This window comes from Symphalangus syndactylus, chromosome 20 (genome assembly GCF_028878055.3).
Source record: "Symphalangus syndactylus isolate Jambi chromosome 20, NHGRI_mSymSyn1-v2.1_pri, whole genome shotgun sequence".
NCBI classification, from domain to species: Eukaryota; Metazoa; Chordata; class Mammalia; order Primates; family Hylobatidae; genus Symphalangus; species Symphalangus syndactylus.
In genome coordinates this window covers 67,717,311-67,736,456 of record NC_072442.2, presented here as the reverse complement: position 1 = coordinate 67,736,456, position 19,146 = coordinate 67,717,311, and the positions used below count along the sequence as shown (strand labels likewise).

At 57.3% G+C, this 19,146-nt stretch overlaps 1 protein-coding gene across 7 annotated transcripts in view; it reads right to left on the bottom strand.

Moving 5' to 3' along the window:
- The window catches only part of MYO1C (myosin IC), a 54,237-nt gene continuing 35,091 nt past the window's right edge, over window positions 1-19,146 (bottom strand). For all 7 annotated transcript variants that reach the window (XM_055256344.2, XM_055256345.2, XM_055256346.2 and 4 more), the window contains 28 exons: window positions 18,882-18,962; window positions 17,054-17,233; window positions 16,875-16,973; window positions 15,949-16,062; window positions 15,788-15,859; window positions 14,975-15,094; window positions 14,772-14,854; window positions 14,456-14,561; window positions 14,260-14,340; window positions 13,875-13,966; window positions 10,960-11,054; window positions 10,834-10,880; window positions 10,632-10,712; window positions 8,103-8,208; window positions 7,887-8,004; window positions 7,199-7,312; window positions 7,047-7,123; window positions 6,671-6,739; window positions 6,486-6,570; window positions 6,227-6,386; window positions 5,579-5,662; window positions 4,152-4,245; window positions 4,002-4,057; window positions 3,736-3,871; window positions 3,587-3,657; window positions 3,245-3,342; window positions 3,007-3,106; window positions 1-1,611 (listed from right to left, as the gene is read on the bottom strand). In XM_055256344.2, the coding sequence (XP_055112319.1) occupies window positions 1,585-1,611; window positions 3,007-3,106; window positions 3,245-3,342; window positions 3,587-3,657; window positions 3,736-3,871; window positions 4,002-4,057; window positions 4,152-4,245; window positions 5,579-5,662; window positions 6,227-6,386; window positions 6,486-6,570; window positions 6,671-6,739; window positions 7,047-7,123; window positions 7,199-7,312; window positions 7,887-8,004; window positions 8,103-8,208; window positions 10,632-10,712; window positions 10,834-10,880; window positions 10,960-11,054; window positions 13,875-13,966; window positions 14,260-14,340; window positions 14,456-14,561; window positions 14,772-14,854; window positions 14,975-15,094; window positions 15,788-15,859; window positions 15,949-16,062; window positions 16,875-16,973; window positions 17,054-17,233; window positions 18,882-18,962 (2,646 nt within the window). In that variant the 3' untranslated portion in view covers window positions 1-1,584. The remainder of the gene's footprint in view (window positions 1,612-3,006; window positions 3,107-3,244; window positions 3,343-3,586; window positions 3,658-3,735; window positions 3,872-4,001; window positions 4,058-4,151; window positions 4,246-5,578; window positions 5,663-6,226; window positions 6,387-6,485; window positions 6,571-6,670; window positions 6,740-7,046; window positions 7,124-7,198; window positions 7,313-7,886; window positions 8,005-8,102; window positions 8,209-10,631; window positions 10,713-10,833; window positions 10,881-10,959; window positions 11,055-13,874; window positions 13,967-14,259; window positions 14,341-14,455; window positions 14,562-14,771; window positions 14,855-14,974; window positions 15,095-15,787; window positions 15,860-15,948; window positions 16,063-16,874; window positions 16,974-17,053; window positions 17,234-18,881; window positions 18,963-19,146) is intronic.

Here is a 19,146-nt window from a genome sequence, read left to right as displayed (position 1 = left end):
TTGGCAAACATGTATTGCTTTATTTAGTGTTTCTCTGGATTGCAGAAGTGTCAGCAGTGGGCTGAGACCCCCAGAAGGGCATAGAGGCAGCTGGGAAGCCCCCAGGCCCCCGAGGGTAAGAGCGGGGAGAAGCAGCAGAAAGAGGTGATACCCTGCCGCTCCTCCCAAGGCCAGCCCCTTCCCGACGCTCCCATGCCAGGGAGGGGTCAGGGGCCAGAAAAGGCCCTACATCCTTGAGTGGGCCCGAGTGTGTGGGCAAGTTGCTGTCTGTCATCCCAAGGCCTGTACTCAGGCAGAGGCGCTTCCCACCTGGCGGCTCCCAGGGCTGACTGCTGGTCAAGGAGCCAAATCTACTCTTAAGACATGAACTGGGTTTTATGGGGCTCCCTGTCTCTGGGAATGGCAGTGAGGCATGCTGAGGAAGGGCTGCCGTCTTGGTTTTGTGGCAACCTGCCGTATGACCGTGGGCAAGTGCCTTCTCCTGTTTGGGCGTCTGTCTTCTGCTCTGTAACATCAAGGGGCTGGGCTGGATGATCTCACACTTGATCTTAGCCAAAAGGCCGAGAAGCGATTGGGCTGGATGATCTCTCAGCATCTTCTAACCTCTATGGTCTAAGATGGCCTTCCCCACTCCAGCATGGCCTCAGACTGGGATGATGAGGACAGTAAAAGGGCATTCTTTTTTTTTTAAGAAGGAGTCTCACTCTGTTGCCCAGGCTGGAATGCAATGGTGGAATCTTGGCTCACTGCAACCTCCACTTCCCGCGTTCAAGCGATTCTCCTGCCTCAGCCTCCCGAGTCGCTGGGATTACAGACGTGCACCACCATGCCCGGCTAATTTTATATTTTTACTAGAGGCGGAGTTTCTCCATGTAGGTCAGGTTGGTCTCTAAATCCTGACCTCAGGTGATCTGCCCACCTCGGCCTCCCAAAGTGCTGGGGTTACAGGCGTGAACCACCGTGCCCAGCCTAAAAGGACATTCTTAAGGCAGAAAGAAGGGGGCAGGCAAGGGTGGTCTCAGCCCCCAGATGGAAGTCAGAGTGGGCTGCAACAGGTGCAGATGGGCAGGCAGGGAGACAGGCAGGCAGACAGACAGACAAGGTGCCAAGGGAATCAGGAAGAGAGGTGGCCGGGCCAGCGAAGAGGGCACCAGAGCCCAGCCCACACAACCTCCCGGCTACATTCCTCTCCCCGCTGGAGTCAGGGAAAACACATCCAGTGTGTCCTTGGGTGGGAAATGGCTTTTTTTAAAAAATAGTTTCCTATAAAGCATCAAAAAAACCTCAGAGAAAACCTCAGCAAAAGTTCCCTTCTCTCAAATATTTGGCATCGGCAGTAGGGCTGGCATGGCTTGCTCTGGCCCTGGCTTTCCTATTGCTGTGGCCCGGCCTGGCCCACTCCTGGGGCAGCTCCTGGCCCCTGCTGCTCCCTCAAGAGAGGGACGCGCAGGAGGTGGGGGACTGCAGGTGAGCTTCTGGGTATCCCTGGGTCCCTGTCTGGAAGCTCGAGTCTTTGGTAACTGGGAGGGGGAGGAGGAGAAAAGCAAAGCGTTGGGAGTTGGGAGGGTCCAGCGGGTGCCTTTATCACCGAGAATTCAGCCGTGGGGCGACCTGCGGGGGCGGAGAGAGACACCCAAGTGGTGAGGGGAGCAGACAGGGGCCCCGGTACTCAGGCTTTTTTATTCGTCCTTTTTTCCCCCTTTTTATGGAGAATGGGGTCTCGCTATATTGCCCAGGCTGGTCTTGAACTCCCGGGCTCAAGCTATCCTCCCACCTCTGCTTCCCTAAGAGTTGGGATTACAGCCGTGAGCCACCGCACCCAGCCCCAGCGCTTAGGTTCATGAGTTCGATGCAGGCAGGAGTGGTGGGGGCCTAGTGGTCTCCATCCTGGAGACTCAGACCTGACTCCCATAGGAATGCCCACCGCCCTGGCCAGAGTGAGCCTGTCCTCCCTCCCGGCACCCCCAGTCACCCTGTACCTTCCCTGCATTGCCGTGCTGCCCCTTTTTTTTTTTTGAGACAGGGTCTCATTTTGTCACCCAGGCTGGAGTGCAGTGGTGAGATCTTGGGTCTCATTGCAGCCTCAACCTCCTGGGCTCAAGCGATCCTCCCACCTCAGGCTCCTGAGTAACTGGGACTACAGGCGTGCGTCACCACACCAGGCTTTTTATATATATATTCTGAGACGGAGTTTTGCTCTTGTTGCCCAGGCTGCAGTGCAATGGTGCAATATCGGCTCACCGCAACCTCCACCTCCCGGGTTCAAGCGATTCTCCTGCCTCAGCCTGCTGAGTAGCTGGGACTACAGGCATGCACCATCACACTCGGCTAATTTTGTATTTTGTAGAGATGGGGTTTCTCCACGTTGGTCAGGCTGGTTTCAAACTCCAGACCTCAGGTGATCTGCTCGCCTCGGCCTCCCAAAGTGCTGGGATTACAGGCGTGAGCCACTGTGCCTGGCTTTTTTTTTGAGATGGCATCTCACTCTGTTCCCTAGGCCTGGAGTGCAGTGGCATGATCTCAGCTCACTGCAATCTCCACCTCCTGGGTTCAAGCAATTCTCCTGCCTCAGTCCCCACTAGTAGCTGGTATTACAGGTGTGCACCACCACGCCAGGCTAATTTTTGTATTATTAGTAGAGATGGGGTTTCATGATGTTGACCAGGCTGGTCTCGAACTCCTGACCTCGGGTGATCCACCCGCCTCGGCCTCCCAAAGTGCTGGGATTACAGGCGTGAGCCACCGCACCCGGCCTTTTGTATTTTTTTAGTAGATGGGTTTTGCTATGTTGGCCAAGCTGGTTTCGAACTCCTGGCCTCAGGTGATCCACCCGCCTCAGCCTCCCAAAGTGCTGGGATTACACGCATGAGCCACCGTGCTGCCACCTTTACAACTTTCTGCACTGGAAGAGGTGGTATGATGGCCTCTGGATGAAGGCCCATGGTGAGGGGAGGAAGGCTTGGCAATCGCAGCCAGGCCAGGAGCGGGAAAGCAGGCCCCACTCACCACAGCCAGGTGCCCGTTCTTGGCCTTGGTGATAAGCAGCTCCGAGCCGGGGGTGAAGTCAATGATGCCATCCCTGCCGGGGCCCCCTGCAAACGTGATGCTGGGGGACGGGGTGGGTGAGGGTTTTTCCATGGAGACAGACCCCCAACCCTAAGGTGGACCCCCGCCCTGTCCCTGGGTGCCCACACAGCCCCCTCGCCACCCCCCGCCCTGTCTCCGGGTGCTGCCCGCGCCTCACCTGCCCTGGTTGATGTTGATGTTGTTCACGCGGTCGGCACTGAGGGCTGTCTTGGTCAGTGTCTCAATCACGTGGTCACTCTGCAGCACCACATCTCCCTGGGGGGCCAGGCAGGAGGAGGGGTCAGGCCCTGCCCAGAACTCGAGGAATCCCCGCCCACCTCCCCATCCACCTCCCAACCCCCCAATCCACCCCCATCCGCACGCCCACCTCCGCATCCACCCTCCCACCTCCCTATCCACCCCCATTCCCCCATCTACCCCACCTCCTCATCCACCCCCCATCCCCCTATCCCCCCACTCCTCCCCACCCCCCCACCCCTCCCCATCCACGAAAGGGCACCTTTTGCTTATTGTCCTCACGCTGTACATGAAGCACAAAAAGACTGTCGCTCAGGCTGCTGACAGAGATTCCTGAGGGGAGAGGGCAAAGATCAGAGGTCGAGTGTCAGAGCAGGGGCCCTCCCCCTGCAGCCCTGGACCCTGGCTGACCGGTCAGGTTGGCGTAATCAATCCTCTGCTTGACTTTGGCGTCCTCCACGATGACCACGGCGTTGGGTGTGAGCAGCAGCTGCCGGGAGCGAGGCTTGTAGCCCTTGCGATCGTATTTCACGACAGGCACAGCATACTGGGGACAGAGGCCAGGCTGAAGCGGCTCGGGGAGAAGCTCCTGAGGCCCCGCCCATGCCCTGACCTGCCTCCAGCTCCTGGGCAGCAGAACCATGCTGCTGGACTCAGGGCTGTGGTCAGGCTCTCACCTGAATGGGCTCAGAGCCCAAGGCCTGCAGCACTCGGGGGCTGATCTCATCTGCACCTGCAACTCAGATGGCGGGGAGGGAGGTCAGCGGAGGCAACGGGGGACCAGGACGATGACGAAAGGTCTGAGTGCTGGGAAGTCAGGGGCTCACCAAGCCGAGTGCTGATGAAGAGCCTGGGCACACTCTGAGGGTAATTATCCTTCTTGCCCTTAAAGATCTCACTAGCCACGGCCTTCTGCTGCAGCTGAGGAGACAAGGGGAGTGAGGAGAGTGTCATGGTGGGGGCACCATCTCAGGGGGCAGAGCCAGCCTTAGGACTTGAGACAGCCTCCCTCACCCACTTGCTGGTCCCTCTCTGGCTCAGCACCAGGAGGCTGAGCCCTGCCCCCTACACGCCCATCAACCCCCCACTTCCTGACCCTCTGCTGCCACCAAGCACTCCCCAGCGAGGTCACGAAGGCACTGTCGGGTTTTGAAACCGGCCTTGGTAATGTTTCCCCACCCCATGAGGCCCTGAGACTCGGCTCCAGCTTGGGGTCTTGTAGTAGCAGATCACTAATACTCAAAGTTACTGGAGGTTATCTATGCTGGGTGGATCTTTTAGCATCATCCAATACCGAGTTGGCAAAAACATGGCACATCAACCAATGCCTGTAATCAGGGCAGACATCACCAATCGACCTGAGTGAAGACGCAGACTTTTCAGCACAAGGTTCTGAGCAGTCTCTACCAATCAAGGGCAGTTGGCCCACGATATGAACCCTATTGGCCACCCCAAATGTACTCCAGTGTCCACTTCCTACACCAGGCCCAGCAGGGCCTGGCATCCAACTGAGGTCGCCGGTAGACCAGGGTAAATACGGTAGACCGGGGTAAATACGGTACACCGGGGTAAATAGAGTAGACCTGGGTAAATAGAGTAGACCGGGGTAAATACGGTAGACCGAGGTAAATACAGTAGGCGGGGTAAATACGGTAGACGAGGTAAATATGGTAGACCGGGGTAAATAGAGTAGACCTGGGTAAATAGAGTAGACCGGGGTAAATACGGTAGACCAAGGTAAATACAGTAGGCAGGGTAAATACGGTAGATGAGGTAAATATGGTAGACCGGGGTAAACATGATAGACGGGGTAAATACAATAGACGGGGTAAATACAGTAGACCAGGGTAAATAGAGTAGACCGGGGTAAATACGGTAGACTGAGGTAAATACGGTAGACTGAGGTAAACACGGTAGACCGAGGTAAATATGGTAGGTGGGGTAAATACGATAGAGGGGGTAAATACGATAGAGGGGGTAAATACGATAGAGGGGGTAAATACGATAGAGGGGGTAAATAGGGTAGACTGGGGTAAATAGAGTAGACGGGGTAAATACAGTAGAATGGGGTAAATACGGTAGACCGCGGTAAATACGGTAGACCGGGGTAAATACGAGAGACCGCGGTAAATACGGTAGACCGCGGTAAATACGGTAGACTGGGGTAAATGCCCTCCAGGCGGACACCCTTTGAGCAATGCCTGCAGCTCCCTGACTCCACTTCCTCATCCTCGCCCAGCCCCGCTCTCCATACCTGCTGCTTCCACTCAGGGCTGATACTCCGGCAGTATTTCCACACCATATTCTTTATGCACAACTCCCGCAGAAGCTCTGAGGCCTGAGGGGAACAGTGAGGTCAGAGCTCCCGGACACCCTGGGCCCTTCCCTCTGAAGACATCGAACATACGCTACCCCAGCAACGCCCTCTCCATCTGGAGACGCTTCCACTCCTGAGTCAAGAGACCGTAATTACTCGGCTGGGCGCGGTGGCTCACACCTGTAATCCCAGCACTTTGGGAGGCCGAGGTGGGTGGATCACCCGAGGTCAGGAGTTCAAGACCAGCCTGGCCAACGCAGTGAAACCCCATCTCTACTAAAAATAAAAAAAATTAGCCGGGCATGGTGGCAGGCGCCTGTAATCCCAGCTACTCGGGAGGCTGAGGCAGGAGAATTGCTTGAACCCGGGAGGCGGAGGTTGCAGTGAGCCAAGATCGCGCCACTCCCTGGGCGAAAGTGTGAGACTCCATCTCAAAAAAAAAAAAAAAAGACCTTACTTTTCACTGCTCAGCTCTGGTCCGGGCCCACCGTGAGCCCTCCCTGACCGATCCTTTGGCCCCAAGAAATCAGACCCTTCTGCTGTGTACGTTGATGGCCCCTAAATTGGCAGGGGGCGCCCACAGACCTCACGCAGGGCAGGTGGGGGCGTGGGCCAGGAGGTGTCCAGGACATTCCGGGGCAGCTGCCGCCGCAGGTTTAGCAAAAAAGAGGTGCGCACATGGTCCAGGAAGAAGGCATTCTCGGGGCAGCGGGGGGCGTGGCGCAGGATGAAGCCTCGGATGAGCCTGCGGTGGGGGGCCAGACAGGGTTGGGGGTGAGGGGCCTGGCGGTGAACCCCCCACACGCCCTGCTCTGCAGCCCCGACAAGGCACCCTGGCACTCACCGCCGGATGGTCTGCGCCGCCCACTTCCTCTTGGCTGCCTTCCTGCGGCCCAGCGTTCCACGCCACCACGACTGGATGCAGATGGCTGTCGTGGAGACCACAGATGGCTGACCTCTATCTTCTTACCATGGTGGCCCCCCCGGCCCCAGACCCTGCCCCTCCTAAACACCCATGGGCCCGCGAACCTGATCTCTTCACCCGGAGAAATTTCTGCCGCCAGTGAAAGCCCCTCCAGGCAGCTTGGATCTTTGTGGCTGCGGTTGGGAAAGAAAGGCAGTTGGCCAGAGCACAGGGAGCCAGCTGGGAGCCTGGTGCCGTCTGCACTCCATGAATGGCATGAATGGGAGAGTGGCTGAAGGAACCAGCGAGCAAGAGGAGAGTCGTGAAGAAGAATGAATGTGGGGACTGCCCGGAAAAGGGGGGGTCGGCGAGCGGGATGGCGGGCTTGGGGCTGGAGCTGGTAGGGAGGGGTGGACTCCCTGGAGAAGGAGCCCAAGGGAGTGACTTCCCTGCTTCCCAGAAGGGACCCTGTGCAGCAGGAGGCGTAGGCCTCTCTCTCACCCAGGCTCTGCCGCCGGACCTCCAGGGCATCCTCTGTGGCAAACAGGGTCTTGGGGAAGCGGATGAAGATCTTGGTCCTGGGAGAGCAGCAGTGATCAGCCCGGGGTTGCCACTCCCATTCCCCACAGGCACCCGGCACGGGCACTACCCACCTGCCCATCTTGTACTCTTCTGGCTTGTAGCCCAGGTGTCGGACCAGCACAGCCACCCCATCCTGCGGCCGTCCTGCCCACGTGGGCCACGTCTCTGGGCACAGTGACTTGTACCTGGGGACAGGAGGGGCAGGAATGCACGCGGCCCCCACCCCAGTCAGCAGCCTGCCCTGGGGACCCAAATCAGCTTTCTCTGGGCACCTGCTGCGTGCTCCCACTGACTCGTTCACAGCTCGCAGGAGGCTCACTCGGTCACTGCCCCCGTTTTAAAGATGAGGAAACAGTTCTTGTCTACCTAAGGCCAAGTAACTAGAAAGCGGCAGAGATGGAATTCACAGTTTGACCCCCCAGACCCCCGACTCAGAAGAACCACAAAGCTGCTCCACCCTTTCGGAGCCCCTTGGAAGCTGCCCTACAAGGCTTGCTGTTTGCCTCTGGTGCCCGGCACGTGGACGGAGGCCTCCTGTACCCCTGACCGGGTGTCCTGGAGGGCACGGCCTACGGGAGCCGGGTATTCTTTCCACCCAGCTTGATGTCAGGTCCGCAGCACCAAGGGCCTCCACCAAGGGCAGCCCAGGGCCGCCGCATTTCTAAAATGGGGCCGAGAACCCTTGTCTGCCCTCATGGGACCTAGGGGCTCCTACCCTCCCGCTCCCCTTCCCTGGCACCAAGCCGGACCTGCCCCCACCTTTGCAGGAAAGCTTCGTATTTGCGGCGATAGGCAAAGCCGGCTCTGCGCACGCGCAGGTTCTCCATCAGCCCCAGGTACTTCACCTGGTGCCGGATCAGCACCTCGTCAAAGCGGCCTGGGGTAGGGGGAGCGCCGTGGTCAGCGGGCTGGCGCTGACAGCCTGTCTCCTGCAGGGGAGGCCCGGCCCCGAAGTCCCCCGTGGGAGGGGCCTACCGGGCTGTTTGGCATCATTCGGCTTGATGCAGCGGACGTAGGCGGGCTCCTTAGACTGCAGGATCTCCACCAGCTGCAGGAGGCTCATCTTGAACTGGGTGGCGACCTGGTGAGCCAAGAGGCATGGAAGGTTGGCCGGAGCTGGGCTAAAGCTGCTGACCCCAGCAGCGAGTACCCCACTCCCCCGGCTGGTGATGCGAGCAGCAGCCCCTGATTCTGCCTGCTCCTTATTCCTCCTACACCTTCCTCGCAGGAGAGGAGGGGGCCAGACTCCACCCCTTACCCCTCTGGCTGGGCGAGAGATCTCAGTCTACGAGCCTCACTCCAGCCTAAAACTCCTGCTCAGGTCTCCCAGCAATCTCAATGCTACACCTCCCTTTAGTGGCCCTTCTTTTTCTTTCTAGAACTTCAGGGCTGCATTCCTAAACAGCGTATCCCATGTTACGCATTCAGCTATTATCTGGGTATGCTGCTCTGCGGGACCTGGAAGGATCTCAGGCCTGGTGGAGAACACACTCCTTGGCAAAGACTCACAATCCCGCGTGGTCCGAGAGTAGCAGGTGTATGCCTGGGGGTTCTGAGAGCCTCATAAAGGAACAACTCATGCAGTCTGAGGGGTAGGGGCACTAGGTGAGGTCTTCTGGAAAGGACGCTCTGCTGAGCTTTAAAGGATAAGGAGGAGGGGCGGGTGCACTGGCTACAGGGAAGGACTGAGGGGAAGCTGCTAAGTACTCTGGCAAGATCCAGTGGCTGTCCAGTGGCTGGACTGGGGAGACAAGAGAAAAAGAACGAGGGGGCCGGGGCCAGGCGCGGTGGCTCACGCCTGTAATCCCAGCACTTTGGGAGGCCGAGGCGGGCGGATCACCTGAGGTCAGGAGTTTAAGACTAGCCTGGCCAACATGGTGAAACCCCATCTCTACAAAAATAAAAAAATTAGCCAGGCACGATGGCGGGTACCTGTAATCCCAGCTACTTGGGAGTGGGAAGTGGGAGAATGGCGTGAACCCAGGAGGCAGAAGTTTCACTGAGCCGAGATAGCGCCACTGCACTCCAGCCTGGGCAACAGAGCGAGACTCCGTCTCAAAAAAAAAACAAAAAAACAAAGAACCAGGGATGACACCCAGATTTCTGGCCTGGGGGACTGAGTAATCCCTGTCCTGAGTTAGGGAGAGAAGGAGAAAGCCTGGAGGGCAGACCAAGGGCCCGTTTGTTATAGACCAGTGGGATCTAGGGTGCCTGGGGCCATCTAGGGGAAGAGGATGAGATACACGAGTCTGTGGCTTGCTGGAGACGCCTGGGCGGGAGGGTGTGTAGGCATCCTCGCAGGGAGACGCTGGGGCTAGCAGGATGTGGGCGCTTTGGAAGAGGGTGGAGTGGACAGCAGCAGCGGGGAGGGGTGCAGGAAGCCAGACCCCGGGCAGCATGTCGCCTGCATGCCCTCCCTGCCAGGCAGTCTGGCTTCCACCTCTCTATGGACTCACTGACCTCACTCTTCTGGGGCTCCCCTGACCCTCTTCTTGCCAAGTCCAACAGCCGTACCTCCGCCTCCAGCTCGCTGGAGCTCTCCCTGCATCTGGCACCCTGGCCATGCCTGCCTTTCCCGGTCCTTCTCCTTGATGCCATCGCCTTCCCACTCACCTCATGGCCTTTTTAGACTCTCTGTATCTGGACTGGGCCCTCACTATAGGTTCACCTGACATTCCCAAGTCATCTCCAATGCTTCCTCCTCCAGGAGCCTCCCCAATCCCTCACCCCTTCCGCCCTGTTAGGCCGTTTGCTGTTCCCTCTTCTAAGTTTGCAAAGCACCCTGTGCACATTGCTGCAGGCACACCCACTCACTGTGGTACCTCAGTGCCTGGCAGCATCTGTTATAAATGTCTGCTGAGTGGGTGGACACATGACAGCAGCCACACAGAGACAGCTGTCAACATATGGGCACCCACAGAAACAGACGTACACACGGATTCCCCTACAGAGACAGCCCACACTGAAGACACACGGCTCCACTACAGACACAGCACACACACACAAGCAGGCAAACAGGGACGGGCACAGTGGCTTACACCAGTAATCCTAACACTTTGGGAGGCCGAGGCAGGTAGATCACCTGAGGTCAGGAGTTTGAGACCAGCCTGGCCAACGTGGTGAAACCCTGTCTCTACTAAAAATACAAAAAATTAGCTGGGCGTGGTGGTGGGCGCCTGTAATCCCAGCTACTCGGGAGGATGAGGCAGGAGAATCGCTCGAACCCGGGAGGTGGAGGTTGCAGTGAGCCAAGATTGCACCACTGCACTCCAGCCTGGGCGACAGAGCAAGGCTCTGTCTCAAAAAAAAAAAAAAAAAAAAAAAAAAAAAAAAAAAAAAAGTAGGCAAAGAGGCACCTAAGGCAGCCCCCCTACAGACACCTGCAGATGTGTGCACAGGCTCCAACACGGGTTCACATGCACGCTGCCCACTCCCAGGCTCACGCAGGTCCTCACGCACATTTGGGCGCACGCACCCCCGCACCCGGTCCCACCACCTCCTCACCGTCTCTGGCCGCTTCTTGTCACTGAGCTCGCTCCGGTCGAAGCACTGGCTCATAATGGGATTCTTCGAGCTACACATGGTCTGTGTGGGCAGAGCCAGGGTCAGGGTGGGGCACAGGGACAGGTAGGACAGGATCCTGGACACAGGTACAGAGCTGTGGGCTATCCCCACCCCCACCCCGGCCTCCCCAGGTCCTCCTCACCTCCTTAAGGTTCCGGAAGAGAAGGTCATTGTTTTTGTCCAGAAATCCTGGGAGGGGAGAGCAGATGTGAGGTGAGACAGAGCCTCCCTGCAGGCCCCTGTGGGGACACAGCCCCAGGATCCTCACCGGTCACACTGTAGGTCACCTCCCCAGCATAGTGCAGAAGGCGGAATTCCCCTCGGCCCAGAGATTTCCTGGTCCGCTGGTCAGCCAGCTTGTGCCTGGGGGTGACAGGGAGGAAGCTGCAGATGGCTGCCGGCCTGAGCCAAGCCCTCTGCCTGCTGAAAGGGCCTCAGGAGCAGGAACCAGCTGCCCAGTGAAGAGCAGGTGCACCCCAGGCCGGGCACAGTGGCTCACGGCTGTAATCCCGGCAGTTTGGGAGGCCGAGGCGGGTAGATCACAAAGTCAGTAGTTCGAGACCAGCCCGGCCAATATGGTGAAACCCCGTCTCTACCAAAAATACAAAAATTAGCCAGGCGTGGTGGCGGGCGCCTGTAGTCCCAGCTACTCAGGAGGCTGACGAAGGAGAATCACTTGAACCTGGGAGGCAGAGGTTGCAGTGAGCCGAGATCGCGCCAGTACACTCCAGCCTGGGTGATAGAGCAAGAAGTCGTCTCAAAAAAAAAAAAAAGCAGGTGCGCCCCCAGGGCTGGGTCACCGAGGCAGGCCAGGCAGGGCCAGTGGCCTCCCTGCTCAGAGCGGACCAGGGAGGCTCAGTGAGGTAGATGGCCTTGGCCAGGGCCACACAGTGCCAGGACCGGGACCTGGGCCTCCTGACGGCCAGGGCACGCTGCAGGGAGGGCAACTCTCGTTGCTTCCGGCCGCTGAGGGCTCTGCTCAGAAGGGGGTGGTGAGCTGCCCACTACTTTTCAGACTGGAATCTGCTGCCCCAAGAGAGCACTTAAGTCTTAGGCGTGTTTATACCTTTTCGCCCATTTGCTACTTTTACGAACTATTTCAAGCAGCTAACCAGACATACGGACAAAGATTGAAGGCACGGAGATGTCTGTGGCAGCCTTGTGATTTCAGCAGAAACCTGGGAGGCTGGCCAGGGGCACTGAAGGGCTGGGTGAGAGAGGGGAGTATCTGTGGGTCAGAGCTGCTCCAGGAAGCGTTCTGAGGAAAATGTTCTGTTTGATGATACAGGAAAATGCACAGGATATGGCATTACCCTGAGCTTCATACACAAGAAGTTCTCGACTATGAAAAAAAATGCATAGAAAAAGGCAGGAGGGAAGTGCCTCACACAGTTAACAGCCATGGCCTTCTGGCGACAGGATCACAGGTGGCTTTTGCGCACAATCCAGCTTTGTTCTAATGAGGAATATTATTTTTATAATCAGAAACAAGTTTTTAGTATTTGTTATTTAATGAATCAGGCAGCCCCTAAACCCGAAGAGATTCAGAGAGACTCCTAGAAACAAGTCTTTTTTTTTTTTTTGAGACGGAGCCTCGCTCTGTCATCCAGGCTGGAGTGCAGTGGCGCCATCTCAGCTCACTGCAAGCTCCGCCTCCCAGGCTCAAGCAATTCTCTTGGCTCCCAAGTAGCTGGAATTACAGGTGCCCACTACCACGCCTGGCTAATTTTTGTAGTTTTAATAGAGACGGGGTTTCACCATGTTGGCCAGGCTAGTCTTGAATTCCTGACCTCAGGTGATCCACCCACCTAGGTCTCCCACAGTGTTGGGATGACAGGCGTGAGCCACCGCGCCCATCCAGAAACAAATTTTCAATATATTATGATGCAAAAAATACTCATGGCTTTGGCATTCAACAGCCCTGGGACTGACCCCAGCTTGGCAACCTAGATGAGAGCTAATTTTGGGGAAATGACTTCGCCTCTTAGAGTCTCAGTGAGAAAACACCAAGAACCCCTCAAGGAGCGGCTGCAGGTGAAACAACGACGTGCACAGCACGCGTCAGACCGTGCTGGACAGAGGCGCTGTTCCTGTTGCTACCTCTTCCCACTTCAGAGGATTCCTTCAATAAAAAGCAATTTCCAAAAACGGAAGATGAAAAATCTTAGCAAGTTTCATTCTCAAAAAAGAATAGGGAGGAAGCCAGGCTACTAGTGTCTTGTTTTTTGTTTTTTTGGGTTGAAGTCTCACTCTGTCGCTCAGGCTGGAGTGCAATGGCATGATCTCGGCTCACTGCAACCTCCACCTCCAGGGTTCAAGCGATTCTCCTGCTTCAGCCTCCCGAGTAGCTGGGATTATAGGCACCTGCCACCACACCCAGCTAATTTTTGCATTTTTAGTAGAGACTGGGTTTCACCATGTTGACCAGGGTCGTTTCGAACTCCTGACCTAAGGTGATCCAACCAGCTCAGCCTCCCAAAGTGCTAGGATTACAGGCATGAGCCACTGCACCTGGCCTTCTTTCTCTCTTTTTTTTTTTTTTTTTTTTGAGACAGAGTCTCGCTCTGTCGCCCAGGCTGGAGTGCAGTGGCGCGATCTCGGCTCACTGCAAGCTCCGCCTCCCGGGTTCATGCCATTCTCCTGCCTCAGCCTCTCCGAGTAGCTGGGACTACAGGCGCCCGCCACCACGCCCGGCTAATTTTTTGTATTTTTAGTAGGGACGGGGTTTCACCATGGTCTCGATCTCCTGACCTCGTGATCCGCCTGCCTCGGCCTCCCAAAGTGCTGGGATTACAAGCATGAGCCACCGCGCCCGGCTTTTTTCTCTTTTTTAAAAAATTAATTAATTATTTTTTTCCTTTTTTTTTTTTTTTTGAGATGGAGTCTTGCCCTTGTCACCCAGGCTGGAGTGCAGTGGGTTTATCCTAGCTCACTGCAGCCTCAAAACTCCAGGGCTCAAGTGATGCTCTCGCCCCAGCCTTCTGCATAGATGGGACTCCGGGCGTGTCAGTGTGCCTGGCTGAGCTTCTTAGTTTCTGGACGCACGTGAGGGGTCCCTAACTCAGCACCTTCCCTGGTCACCTCCTTGCGGCTGGTGTTTTGTGATGGTGGAGGGACTCCTGCACTCCGCAGGCTCTGCTGCAAGTGAGTCCTCGCGCCCAGCAGCCCCGCAGCCCCACTCACGTCAGGAAGTGTGGATGGTGCTTGACAGTATCCTCCAGCTTCTCCAGGAAGGTCAGATCCGTGGCCTCCCCGGGGCGCAGACACTCCTCATCCTGGGGGGTGTGGCACAGGGGGAAGGACGTATGGGGGACAGGCCAGAGCGCACAGAGGATTGGGGTCACCGTGCTGGGAGGCACACACACAGGGGAGGGGCAGATCACAGGGAGCCTCCACAGAGAGCTTCCAACGGGGCGGCACCTCTCTCCATCCTCCATTCACAGCCCTGCCCTGTCTCTGCTCAGCCCCAAACTCTGGCCCTCTGTGGACCAGCCTGGAGAGAACGGAGATGGGGGACATCCCCCCACCCAGCCTCCAGCACGAGGCCTTGGAGGCACAGAGGACTCACCAGAATCGAGATGATGCCCTTAAACTTCTCCTCTACCAGATCACAGATGATTTTGTTGTTGAAATACTGGACGGGCTCCCACTGAGGGGCAGAAGGGAAGGAAGGCATCACCGTGCAGTCCTGGCACCCTCTCCCAGGGGCCCCGATGCCCAGGCTCCCCGTGGCCCACGGAGAGTGCCCTCAGGCTAGCACACACCGCGATGCCCTCCGCCTCGTACTCCTCCTGCTCCGACTTGAGCGTGAGCTCGATGAAGAGCTGCTGCAGCTTCTCGTTGCAGTAATTGATGCAGAACTGCTCAAAGCTGTAAGGAAGGAGAAGAGCTCACAGTGGCTCAGCGGGGACAGAGAGAGGGGAAAAGCTGGACGAGGCCCCTGAGCACAGGAGGTGAGAAACACAGAGACAGCCCCCAGCTGGTTGGGGAATCACAGGGCAGGAATGAGAGGCTGGGGGACAGAAGAGAGGGGGGAGGACAGGAGAACAGGAGGAGAGACGGGGGAAAGGTGGCACTGACCTGTTATGCTGAAACACTTCAAAGCCATAAATATCCAGGAGCCCGAGAACCGTGGTGCTCCGCCAGCTGGGGCTCTCCGCATCCTAGGGCAGTCATTCAACCGAAGGCGTGGGCCCCCGCGCGTGCCAGCCCCACCCCGCAGCCCCCCACCTCGCCGACAGCCCTCCCTCCTGCCTCGAGAGCCGTGTGGACCAAGCCCTCACCTTGGAGGCCAGCGACCTGTTGATCTTCCCGACGAGCCAGGTGAAAGTGCGGCTGTACACAGCCTTGGCGAGGGCGTCTCGCGCGTAGGCGGCCTGCTCCAGGTTCAGCGGGCTCAGGAGCTGTGGGCGCAGCGTGAGGCAAGGAGATGAATGCCACAGAGCCCGTGCCTCCCACCTGCCCCCAGACGCAGGCAGACCAGGAAGCCGTCACCACTCTGCACTCCCAGCTCCAGCGAGCCTGCGGTGTGGGGAGGGGTGCTGTAGTGGGACCTCAGGAGGACAGGTGGCCACCCCAGAGGGAAGGTGGTAGAGGGATAGGAGGCCTCATTCTCGAGGTGGGCGTCCGGTTCCAGCGGGACTGTTACTCTCTTCTTATGTGATCCTGCCCAGCTCACTGTGCTGCTTATTTTTTTTGAGACAGAGTCTAGCTCTGATGCCACGATCTTGGCTCGCTGCAACCTCTGCCTCCCGGGTTCAAGTGATTCTCCTGCCTCAGCCTCCCGAGTAGCTGGCATTACAGGCACCTGCCACCACGCCCAGCTAATTTTTGTATTCTTAGTAGACGGGATTTCACCACGTTGGCTAAGATAGTCTCGAACTCCTGACCTCAGGTGACCTGCCCACCTCGGCCTCCCCAAGTGCTGAGGTTACAGGCGTGAGCCACCGCACCCAGCTTTCACTCTGCTTCTCTGAGCAGCCTTCCTTCTGTCCCTCCAGCATTCCTGAGGGGACCAGGCGAAGGGGAGTGATGGGAGTAGGGGCTGCCTTGGAACACCTGCTCCTCCACACCCAAGGGCAAGGGCCTGGCCTCACCTCCTCCCCCTTGGCGATGATCTTCCTGTGTGTCAGGGCTTCTCGCAGTGTCGAGCCTTCCACACAAAGGAGCTGGCAAGGGCAGGCAAGGACGAAGTGAGGGTGCACCCCTAGCCCCTGCCCCCGGTGTCCTCCCGCTGCCCTCTGCCCGCCCTGCTCACCCTGGTCAGATACTTGAGCTGGTTCTCGGTGGTGACCTGGGCATTGCTCTCCTCATCGGCAGCAAAGTGGATGTTGCCCAAATGAAGGACGCTGGCCACGATACTCAGCAGGTCCTGGGGGAGCAGGCCAGGGGCAGGAGGGGGTGAGAGGGGCCGAGAGCCCCAAGAGGGCAATTAGTGGATGGCCATGCAGGGGTGGGTGGTGAAGTGTCGGAGAGGAGAAGGGGCTGGAAGTGGGAATGGGTGTTAAAGGTGGAAGGTGATTCTGGGGGTGGGCCGGGCACGGTGGCTCACGCCTGTAATCCCAGCACTTTGGGAGGCCGAGGCGGGCAGATCACCTGAGGTCAGGAGTTCGAGACCAGCCCAGCCAACATGGCAAAACCCCATCTTTACTAAAAATACAAAAATTAGCCAGGTGTGGTGGCAGGTGTCTGTAATCCTAACTACTCAGGAGGCTGAGGCATGAGAATCACTTGAACCTGGGAGGCAGAGGTTGCAGTGAGCTGAGATCACACCATTGCACTCCAGCCTGGATGAAAGAGTGAGACTTCATCTCAAAAAAAAGGAGCCAGGCACAGTGGCTCACGCCTGCAATCCCAGCACTTTTGAGAGGCTGAGGCAGGAGGATCATGAGGTCAGGAGTTCGAGACCAGCCTGGCCAACATGCTGAAACTCTGTCTCTACTAAAACTACAAAAAAATGAGCCGGGTGTGGTGGCGGGCGCCTGTAATCCCAGCTACTCGGGAGGCTGAGGCAGGAGAATTGCTTGAACCTGGGAGGCGGAGGTTGCGGTGAGCCGAGACTGCACCATTGCACTCCAGCCTGGGCAACAAGAATGAAACTCCGTCTCAAAAAAAAAAAAAAAAAAAAAAGGTGATTTTGGGGGTGTGACAGGAGGAAAGGGAGGGTCCCGGAAGAGGCCTCACCTCCACTTCATCCTCGGTGAAATCAATGACTGTCAGAGCCTTCCTGACGACCTTCCAGTCACTCTTGTCGTTGATGGAAGAGACTTTGGCACACTGGCCCTGGAGGAGGGGCACAGCTGCATTGCCAGCCCTGGCACCGGATCCCTGGGTGGCACCTGCCCTGCCTGCCAGCCACTCACCTTCACCAGGTACAGGTAGCTCTGGGGGCTCCGTTCCAAGCCCAGCCTGCGAAGAGTCTCCTCCTCGCCCCCCTCCAGCAGCTGGTAGAAGACGTGGAAGTTCCGCTCCCCGTGATTCTGGTGCACCACTCGTGACTTTTCCAGGAGGTAACTGAGGATATGGCCACCCACGGGGGCACCCTGTGGGCAGGGCAGGGCATGAGGCTGGGTCGGGGGACTGGGAAAAGGACCCACCGGCCCCTCTTCTCCCCTGCACTCCTGGGCTTTGGCAGCCAGACCTGGGCGCCAATTCCAGCCCTGCCACTAGTTGTGTGGGCTCAGGCACGCCACCCACGCTGGACTCAGTTACTTCATCTAGGAAATGGGGAGATTCAACTCCATCGACCTGGCGGCTCCACCTGGATGCCTGACAGGCATCACAAATTCAACAGGCCTGAAGCTGAACACTGGACCTTCTCCCTCTTCAAACAAGCTCCTGTGAGTGTCTGCCCACCTTGGTCAGTGGTGACTACATCCTTCTCGTTGTTCAAGCCAAGGACTTGGCAGTCCTCCTGGAAGCCTGTTTTTCTTCCATACCCTACATCCAATCAGGCAGCTGATCCTGCTGCCTTAACCTTTAAAACATCCAGAATCTAATCACTGCTCACCACTTCCACTGCACCACACTGGTCTGAGCCACTGTCACCTGTCACCTACACGATGACATCAGCCTCCTAACCGGTTTCCCTGCTTAGCCTGCTTCCCCCACCATCCATTCATCTGCTCCCAATCTCCCAGTGAAGCAGCCAAAGTCATTTTTTTATTTTTCATTTTTGGAGACAGGGTCTTGCTCTTTCACCCAGGCTAGGGGGCAGTAGCGCAATCACAGTTCACTGTAGCCTCGAACTCCCAGGGCCAGGCTGCAGGGCAGTGGCGCGATCTCGGCTCACTGCAACCTCCGCCTCCCGGGTTCAAGTGCTTCTCCTGCCTCAGCCTCCTGAGTAGCTGGGACAACAGGCACACACCACCATGCCTGGCTAATTGTTGTATTTTCAGTAGAGACAGGGTTTCACCATGTTGGCCAGGCTGGTCTTGAACTCCCGACCTCACGTGATCCACCCACCCCAAACTCCCAAAGTGCTCAGATTACAGGCATGAGCCACCTCACCCAGCCCGATGACTCCCCTTCTACTCAGAGTTAAAAAAAAAAAAAAAAAAAAGTTCTTGGAACAACCCAAAACGGCCTGCACCGTGCGCCCTCTTTTCCTGGGCACCTGCTCTCTTCTCTGGCCGCTGGGGCCTCCGTGCTGTCCTGCAACACTTTCAGCACCCTCGTATCTCAGGCCTTTGTCCTGGTCCTTCCCACTGCCTGGACAGGCACCTGCACAGCCTGCTCCTCTGTCTCCATCAAACCATTATTTTTTATTTTTTTTTAGAAACAGAGTCTCACTCCGTAGCCCAAGCTGGAGTACAGTGGCATGATCATAGCTTAGGGTAACCTTGGACTCCTGGCCTCAAGTGATCCTCCTGTCTCAGCCTCTAGAGTAGCTGGGACAACAGACATGTGCCACCCTACCCAGCTGTCAAGCCTTTATTAAAATGCCACTTTCTCAGTGAGGCCTACCCTAATACGACCGCACCTGCCCCCCAACTCCTTACTGTGTTTTATTTTCTGCCACGGCCTCAATTTCCCTGTTTATTGTTTATCACCCTGGAAGGCAGGATTTTCGTTTGCTTTGTTTGACTGCTGGAATTCCAGCACCTGGAATAGTCCCTGGTACCTAGTAGGTGCTTAACACATGTAGAGCCTACTGAATGGGAATCCTCACGACACACACATCCACGGTACCTTGAAGTCAAACTGCACATCCATGTACTTCCCGAACCTGCTGGAGTTATCGTTCCGGAGGGTCTTGGCATTTCCAAAGGCCTAGCAGTGGACGGGTGTATGAGGGACACCTGGCACTCTCCCCCTGCCCTCCCGCACTGGGCTTCTCTCCCCGCCCCTCCCCTCCAGCCCTGGGCTTCTCTCCCCGCCCCTCCCCTCTGGCACTGGGCTTCTCCCCCTGTTCTCTCCCTGCCCCTTCCCTCCCGCCCTGGACTTCTCTCCCTGC